Consider the following 9,580-nt stretch of genomic DNA (forward strand, 5'->3'; position numbering starts at 1 on the left):
TTTACGGTAGAGTGGCCAGCGGAAGCCACACCTCACTAAAAGGCACATGACAACCCGCTTGGAGTTTGCCAAAAGGCACCTAAAGACTCTCAGACCATGAGAAACAAGATTCTCTGGTCTGATGAAACCAAGATTGAACATTTTGGCCTGAATGCCAAGTGTCACGTCTGGAGGAAACCCTACAGTGAAGCATGGTGGTGGCAGCATCATGCTGTGGAGATGTTTTCAGTGGCAGGGACTGGGAGACTAGTCAGGATCGAGGCGAAAACGAAAGGAGAAAAGTACAGAGAGATCCTTGATGAAAACCTGCGAAGGTTCACCTTACAACAGGACCATGGCCCTAAGCACACAGCCAAGACAATGCACAAGTTGCTTCGGGACAAGTCTCTGAATGTCCTTGAGTGGCCCAGCCAGAGCCCGGACTTGAACCCGATCTAACATCTCTGGAGAGACCTGAAAATAGCTGTATAGCAACGCTCCCCATCCAACCTGACAGAGCTTGAGAGGATCTGCAGAGAAGAATGGGAGAAACTCCCCAAATACAGGTGTGCCAAGCTTGTAGCATCATACCCAAGAAGACTTGAGCCTGTAATCGCTGCCAAAGGGGCTTCAACAAAATACTGAGTAAAGGGTCTGAATACTTATGTAAATGTGATATGTCAGTTTTTATTTATATATTTTTTTATAAATGAGCAAAAATGTCTAAAACCTGTTATTGCTATGTCATTATAGGGTATTGCATGTAGATTGAGGATTTAATATATATATATATTTTAGAATAAGGATGTAACGTAACAAAATGTGGAAAAAGTAAAGGGGTCTGAATACTTTCTGAAGGCTCTGTATTTGATGAGTTTTAGAAAGGATCAGTGGTGTGAATTCCTGTAGATAGGTATTGGCACCTGGTGTCCATTGTTCAGATAATATTTACAGTTACATCTATTATTAGCACCATTTGTTAATAATTGTATTGTTTATAGTCAGAGGGGAAAAGGACCATTGTGCAGTGTGAAAATAATCCTACTATACACAAAACAGATAGCTATATCGTTACGCTAATATAGGACTAGTAAAGGCGCAGTGAACTACTTACAAAAAAAATGACAAATAAAAAAAGATTCCGATTTTTCAGCGGGAGCTGCAGCACTATCAGCAACCCTACTTCCCCGCGGCAAAGGAAGAAAATGATGTTTTTTAAAAATCACTGAGATTTTGACAAGTAGCCCTTTCCTGCAGTCAACTAACAAAATATCTCTCTGGACTCATGGGTGGAATGTTCATGATATTTTTCTTGCCTTTTCAAAGATTATCTCAAATCTTGCTTTAACAAAGATTATTTTAAAAAATCCATTGTTTCTATGTCAAACAGTTTTGTAAAATGTTAGTCTTCTGTTATGTATATCAAGTGTAATACTGGGAAGCACACTAAAAACTGAATACATTTAAGTCTGTATCTGACATGGTACAGATGTCTTCTTTCTTTAAAGCCCCTAACCATGTGTGTGAGGTGTATACTTTTGTTTCAAAGGAGATTTGTTTAAGACTACCAAGAAACAGTCCCTGATTTAGCCCACTGCAGTAAAAGTGTATACGTCCTTTTATCAAAGGACTCAGAGTCAGAGGAAGTCATGGATACCATTTGTATGTCTCTGTGTGTAGTTTTAAGGACGTTGAAGGTAGGTTCTGGAGCCCTTGTTAACTAACTTTAGTGAAATGACTGGAAGTCTACAGGAGAAGTTACAGTAGCATGGAGCTAGGAATGGGCTAAACTGCCAAAATCTGGAAGTATCCCTTTAAAGCTCGTACAGTAAATCACAGAGTTTTCCTTCCATGTCCATTGTCTTCCATTCCTGTTCTATGGAAAATTCTTAAATCTCTCAATGTCCCTTTCTCTGTGGTTTATCAAGGTAAATGAATATCCTTTCTGTACACTGGTTCAATATCCTGAACACGTGTTCATTTCGTCCATCTCTACAATAATCTGAACAACACATCCTCTCTCTGATATGCCTCCAATCATCTCCAATCTTGCTTTAACATCCTTATGCCCTAAGCGCATTTCTTCGACTCCCATTCCTGCAAAGAAAATCAACAGTTAAATATTTTTGCGTATTACACACACACACACAGTTCTCCTCTGTGAGTTCTCTTCTGTCAGTTCTCTTCTGTCAGTTCTCCTCTGTCAGTTCTGCTCTGTGAGTTCTCCTCTGTGAGTTCTCTTCTGTCAGTTCTCTTCTGTCAGTTCTCTTCTGTCAGTTCTCTTCTGTCAGTTCTCCTCTGTCAGTTCTGCTCTGTGAGATCTCCTCTGTGAGTTCTCTTCTGTCAGTTCTCCTCTGTCAGTTCTCCTCTGTCATCTGTCAGTTCTCATCTGTCAGTTCTCTTGTGTCAGTTCTCCTCTGTCAGTTCTCCTCTGTCAGTTCTCCTCTGTCAGTTCTCTTCTGTCAGTTCTCCTCTGTGAGTTCTCTTCTGTCAGTTCTCCTCTGTGAGTTCTCTTCTGTCAGTTCTCCTCTGTCAGTTCTCTTGTGTCAGTTCTCCTCTGTCAGTTCTCCTCTGTGAGTTCTCTTCTGTCAGTTCTCCTCTGTGAGTTCTCTTCTGTCAGTTCTCCTCTGTGAGTTCTCTTCTGTCAGTTCTCCTCTGTCAGTTCTCCTCTGTCAGTTCTCCTCTGTCAGTTCTCCTCTGTCAGTTCTCTTGTGTCAGTTCTCCTCTGTCAGTTCTCCTCTGTCAGTTCTCTTGTGTCAGTTCTCCTCTGTCAGTTCTCCTCTGTCAGTTCTCCTCTGTCAGTTCTCTTCTGTCAGTTCTCCTCTGTCAGTTCTCCTCTGTCAGTTCTCTTCTGTCAGTTCTCTTCTGTCAGTTCTCCTCTGTCAGTTCTCTTCTGTCAGTTCTCTTCTGTCAGTTCTCCTCTGTCAGTTCTCCTCTGTCAGTTCTCCTCTGTGAGTTCTCTTCTGTCAGTTCTCCTCTGTGAGTTCTCTTGTGTCAGTTCTCCTCTGTCAGTTCTCCTCTGTGAGTTCTCTTCTGTCAGTTCTCCTCTGTGAGTTCTCCTCTGTGAGTTCTCTTCTGTCAGTTCTTCTCTGTCAGTTCTCCTCTGTGAGATCTCTTCTGTCAGTTCTCCTCTGTCAGTTCTCCTCTGGCAGTTATCCTCTGGCAGTTATCCTCTGTGAGTTCTCCTCTGTCAGTTCTCTTGTGTCAGTTCTCCTCTGTCAGTTCTCCTCTGTGAGTTCTCTTCTGTCAGTTCTCCTCTGTCAGTTCTCTTGTGTCAGTTCTCCTCTGTCAGTTCTCCTCTGTCAGTTCTCCTCTGTCAGTTCTCCTCTGTGAGTTCTCTTCTGTCAGTTCTCTTCTGTCAGTTCTTCTCTGTCAGTTCTCCTCTGTCAGTTCTCTTCTGTCAGTTCTCCTCTGTCAGTTCTCCTCTGTCAGTTCTCCTCTGTGAGTTCTCTTCTGTCAGTTCTCCTCTGTCAGTTCTCTTGTGTCAGTTCTCCTCTGTCAGTTCTCCTCTGTCAGTTCTCCTCTGTCAGTTCTCCTCTGTCAGTTCTCTTCTGTCAGTTCTCTTCTGTCAGTTCTTCTCTGTCAGTTCTCCTCTGTCAGTTCTCTTCTGTCAGTTCTCCTCTGTCAGTTCTCTTGTGTCAGTTCTCCTCTGTCAGTTCTCCTCTGTCAGTTCTCCTCTGTTAGTTCTCTGTCTCCTCAGGTGCTCACTAACTGCTGGGACACAATTAGACCCCTGTGACCTGATAATGGAACTGGCTGATAGACAGACTGTGGCCTGATGATGGAAGTGGCTGATAGACAGACTGTGACCTGATGATGGAACTGGCTGATAGACAGACTGTGACCTGATGATGGAAGTGGCTGATAGACAGACTGTGGCCTGATGATGGAAGTGGCTGATAGACAGACTGTGACCTGATGATGGAACTGGCTGATAGTGACAAACTGTGACCTGATGATGGAACTGGCTGATAGACAGACTGTGGCCTGATGATGGAACTGGCTGATAGACAGACTGTGACCTGATGATGGAAGTGGCTGATAGACAGACTGTGACCTGATGATGGAAGTGGCTGATAGTGACAGACTGTGACCTGATGATGGAAGTGGCTGATAGTGACAGACTGTGACCTGATGATGGAACTGGCTGATAGACAGACTTTGACCTGATGATGGACCTGGCTGATAGACAGACTGTGGCCTGATGATGGAAGTGGCTGATAGACAGACTGTGACCTGATGATGGAACTGGCTGATAGACAGACTGTGACCTGATGATGGAACTGGCTGATAGTGACAGAATGTGACCTGATGATGGAACTGGCTGATAGTGACAGACTGTGACCTGATGATGGAACTGGCTGATAGACAGACTGTGGCCTGATGATGGAAGTGGCTGATAGACAGACTGTGACCTGATAATGGAACTGGCTGATAGACAGACTGTGACCTGATAATGGAACTGGCTGATAGACAGACTGTGACCTGATAATGGAACTGGCTGATAGACAGACTGTGACCTGATGATGGAACTGGCTGATAGACAGACTGTGACCTGATGATGGAAGTGGCTGATAGACAGACTGTGACCTGATAATGGAACTGGCTGATAGACAGACTGTGACCTGATGATGGAAGTGGCTGATAGTGACAGACTGTGACCTGATGATGGAACTGGCTGATAGACAGACTGTGGCCTGATGATGGAACTGGCTGATAGACAGACTGTGACCTGATGATGGAACTGGCTGATAGACAGACTGTGACCTGATAATGGAACTGGCTGATAGACAGACTGTGACCTGATGATGGAACTGGCTGATAGACAGACTGTGGACTGATGATGGAACTGGCTGATAGACAGACTGTGACCTGATGATGGAACTGGCTGATAGTGACAGACTGTGACCTGATAATGGAACTGGCTGATAGTGACAGACTGTGACCTGATAATGGAACTGGCTGATAGTGACAGACTGTGGCCTGATGATGGACCTGGCTGATAGTGACAGACTGTGACCTGATAATGGAACTGGCTGATAGACAGACTGTGGCCTGATGATGGAAGTGGCTGATAGTGACAGACTGTGGCCTGATGATGGAAGTGGCTGATAGTGACAGACTGTGGCCTGATGATGGAAGTGGCTGATAGTGACAGACTGTGACCTGATGATGGAAGTGGCTGATAGACAGACTGTGACCTGATGATGGAACTGGCTGATAGTGACAGACTGTGGCCTGATGATGGAAGTGGCTGATAGACAGACTGTGACCTGATGATGGAAGTGGCTGATAGACAGACTGTGGCCTGATGATGGAAGTGGCTGATAGACAGACTGTGGCCTGATGATGGAAGTGGCTGATAGACAGACTGTGACCTGATGATGGAAGTGGCTGATAGTGACAGACTGTGACCTGATAATGGAACTGGCTGATAGACAGACTGTGACCTGATGATGGAACTGGCTGATAGACAGACTGTGACCTGATAATGGAACTGGCTGATAGACAGACTGTGACCTGATGATGGAACTGGCTGATAGACAGACTGTGGCCTGATGATGGAACTGGCTGATAGACAGACTGTGACCTGATAATGGAACTGGCTGATAGACAGACTGTGACCTGATAATGGAACTGGCTGATAGACAGACTGTGACCTGATAATGGAACTGGCTGATAGTGACAAACTGTGACCTGATAATGGAACTGGCTGATAGACAGACTGTGGCCTGATGATGGAACTGGCTGATAGACAGACTGTGACCTGATGATGGAACTGGCTGATAGACAGACTGTGACCTGATGATGGAAGTGGCTGATAGACAGACTGTGGCCTGATGATGGAAGTGGCTGATAGACAGACTGTGACCTGATGATGGAACTGGCTGATAGTGACAAACTGTGACCTGATGATGGAACTGGCTGATAGACAGACTGTGGCCTGATGATGGAACTGGCTGATAGACAGACTGTGACCTGATGATGGAAGTGGCTGATAGACAGACTGTGACCTGATGATGGAAGTGGCTGATAGTGACAGACTGTGACCTGATGATGGAAGTGGCTGATAGTGACAGACTGTGACCTGATGATGGAACTGGCTGATAGACAGACTTTGACCTGATGATGGACCTGGCTGATAGACAGACTGTGGCCTGATGATGGAAGTGGCTGATAGACAGACTGTGACCTGATGATGGAACTGGCTGATAGACAGACTGTGACCTGATGATGGAACTGGCTGATAGACAGACTGTGACCTGATAATGGAACTGGCTGATAGACAGACTGTGACCTGATAATGGAACTGGCTGATAGACAGACTGTGACCTGATAATGGAACTGGCTGATAGTGACAAACTGTGACCTGATAATGGAACTGGCTGATAGACAGACTGTGACCTGATAATGGAACTGGCTGATAGACAGACTGTGACCTGATAATGGAACTGGCTGATAGACAGACTGTGACCTGATGATGGAACTGGCTGATAGACAGACTGTGACCTGATGATGGAAGTGGCTGATAGACAGACTGTGACCTGATAATGGAACTGGCTGATAGACAGACTGTGACCTGATGATGGAAGTGGCTGATAGTGACAGACTGTGACCTGATGATGGAACTGGCTGATAGACAGACTGTGGCCTGATGATGGAACTGGCTGATAGACAGACTGTGACCTGATGATGGAACTGGCTGATAGACAGACTGTGACCTGATAATGGAACTGGCTGATAGACAGACTGTGACCTGATGATGGAACTGGCTGATAGACAGACTGTGGACTGATGATGGAACTGGCTGATAGACAGACTGTGACCTGATGATGGAACTGGCTGATAGTGACAGACTGTGACCTGATAATGGAACTGGCTGATAGTGACAGACTGTGACCTGATAATGGAACTGGCTGATAGTGACAGACTGTGGCCTGATGATGGACCTGGCTGATAGTGACAGACTGTGACCTGATAATGGAACTGGCTGATAGACAGACTGTGGCCTGATGATGGAAGTGGCTGATAGTGACAGACTGTGGCCTGATGATGGAAGTGGCTGATAGTGACAGACTGTGGCCTGATGATGGAAGTGGCTGATAGTGACAGACTGTGACCTGATGATGGAAGTGGCTGATAGTGACAGACTGTGGCCTGATGATGGAAGTGGCTGATAGACAGACTGTGGCCTGATGATGGAAGTGGCTGATAGACAGACTGTGGCCTGATGATGGAAGTGGCTGATAGTGACAGACTGTGACCTGATGATGGAAGTGGCTGATAGACAGACTGTGACCTGATGATGGACCTGGCTGATAGACAGACTGTGGCCTGATGATGGAAGTGGCTGATAGTGACAGACTGTGACCTGATGATGGAAGTGGATGATAGACAGACTGTAACCTGATGATGGAAGTGGCTGATAGACAGACTGTGACCTGATGATGGAAGTGGCTGATAGACAGACTGTGGCCTGATGATGGAAGTGGCTGATAGACAGACTGTGACCTGATGATGGAAGTGGCTGATAGACAGACTGTGGCCTGATGATGGACCTGGCTGATAGACAGACTGTGGCCTGATGATGGAAGTGGCTGATAGTGACAGACTGTGGCCTGATGATGGAAGTGGCTGATAGTGACAGACTGTGGCCTGATGATGGAAGTGGCTGATAGTGACAGACTGTGACCTGATGATGGAAGTGGCTGATAGTGACAGACTGTGGCCTGATGATGGAAGTGGCTGATAGACAGACTGTGGCCTGATGATGGAAGTGGCTGATAGACAGACTGTGACCTGATGATGGAAGTGGCTGATAGTGACAGACTGTGACCTGATGATGGAAGTGGCTGATAGACAGACTGTGACCTGATGATGGAAGTGGCTGATAGTGACAGACTGTGGCCTGATGATGGAAGTGGCTGATAGTGACAGACTGTGACCTGATGATGGACCTGGCTGATAGTGACAGACTGTGGCCTGATGATGGAAGTGGATGATAGTCACAGATGCACAATTTGAGACCCAGATAAACTGTGTGTGTCTTTCACACTCACCTTGGCTTTCTGCATGACTGTTCCTTTAGAGGAAGAGTAGACAGGTTTCTTACAGCTGACGGGTATAGATCCAGAGCAGCAGGATCTGCTGTAGACCTGAGACACACACCAGTTCAAATCATTAGCAACACTGATCATTTATTTGCTGGTGGGTCTATTTGTGTGTGTGTGAGTGTGTGTTTGCGTGCGTGTATGTGCGTATGCATGAGCACATTTGTGTGTGTTGTACCTTGCTGGAGGGTTTGCTCTCCCCAGGTGCCCCCAGAGCTCCTCCTGCTAGACTCTTCTGCAGATTGTCTTTAACCTGGGTGAGACGGAGCTCCAGGTCCACCCTCTCACTCTCCTTCCCCCGGCAAGCCTCCTCTAGCTGGGACACACGCTCACTCAGGGAGCTCCTCTGCTCCTCTGCTCCAGGAACACACAGAAACAGAGGAAATTGATTAGGGAGCACCTGTCTAGTTGCTCCAGTAGGGGGTGGTAGAGCATTGCTGATTATATTTTGTAGGTATTGTAAGTACTGTAGCCTACTCAGATATGTTTTGTGTGTTTGTGTGTTCTGACCCCTCTTACCTGAAGCAGTCTTCAACCTCTCCTTCACCTCTCTCCTCGCTTGTCTCAGTGTCAGCAGAGTGTTCCGTATTCCATCCCTCTCTCTCTCCAGCTCTTCTTTCTCTTTCAAGTAGTGTTTAGCGTCCTCCTCCGCTCGTGTTTTCCCATAGATACCATATTGATTGGCATCTGGGGGAGTCACAGAAGGGTGAGAGGTGAAAGGTCAGACCTGGTGAGGTTATGGGAAGAAGACCTAACATATTCTCTCTCTACCTCTCTCTCCCTCTCTCCCTCTCTCCCTCTCTCTCCTCTCCCTCTCTCTCCCTCTCTCTCTCCCCTCTCTCTCTCAGAGGAAGAGTAGGAGACAGAAAGACAGGGGATAGAGATACAGAAGAGAGAGAGAGAGAGAGAGAGAGAGAGAGACAGACAGACAGACAGACAGACAGACAGACAGACAGACAGACAGACAGACAGACAGACAGACAGACAGACAGACAGACAGACAGACAGACAGACAGACAGACAGACAGACAGACAGAGAGAGAGAGAGAGAGAGAGAGAGAGAGAGAGAGAGAGAGAGAGAGAGAGAGAGAGAGAGAGAGAGAGAGAGAGAGAGAGAGAGAGAGAGAGAGAGAGAGAGAGAGAGAGAGAGAGAGAGAGAGAGGTCAGTAGCGAAGCTAATGAGGTTCTCAGGAATCTCAGGTTCCATCCTCTCCTCTTCTTTTCTCTCCAGACAGACAGTAGACCTTGAAGTGACAGACTGACAGACAGTAGACCTTGAAGTGACAGACTGACAGACAGTAGGCTTTGAAGTGACAGACTGACAGACAGTAGGCTTTGAAGTGACAGACTGACAGACAGTAGACTCTGAAGTGACAGACTGACAGCCAGTAGACCTTGAAGTGACAGACTGACAGACAGTAGACCTTGAAGTGACAGACTGACAGACAGTAGGCTTTGAAGTGACAGACAGACAGACAGTAGACCTTGAA

General features: G+C 46.5%; 1 protein-coding gene across 1 annotated transcript in view; it reads right to left on the minus strand.

Moving 5' to 3' along the window:
- Positions 1 to 737: 737 nt before the first annotated feature.
- The window catches only part of LOC123994170 (actin filament-associated protein 1-like 1), a 74,664-nt gene continuing 65,821 nt past the window's right edge, over positions 738 to 9,580 (minus strand). The window contains exons 15-18 of the mRNA XM_046296692.1: positions 8,610 to 8,777; positions 8,269 to 8,444; positions 8,040 to 8,135; positions 738 to 2,076 (exon numbers count right to left, since the gene is read on the minus strand). Of these exons, the coding sequence (XP_046152648.1) occupies positions 2,050 to 2,076; positions 8,040 to 8,135; positions 8,269 to 8,444; positions 8,610 to 8,777 (467 nt within the window). The 3' untranslated portion in view covers positions 738 to 2,049. The remainder of the gene's footprint in view (positions 2,077 to 8,039; positions 8,136 to 8,268; positions 8,445 to 8,609; positions 8,778 to 9,580) is intronic.

This window comes from Oncorhynchus gorbuscha, linkage group LG13 (genome assembly GCF_021184085.1).
Source record: "Oncorhynchus gorbuscha isolate QuinsamMale2020 ecotype Even-year linkage group LG13, OgorEven_v1.0, whole genome shotgun sequence".
NCBI classification, from domain to species: domain Eukaryota; kingdom Metazoa; phylum Chordata; class Actinopteri; order Salmoniformes; family Salmonidae; genus Oncorhynchus; species Oncorhynchus gorbuscha.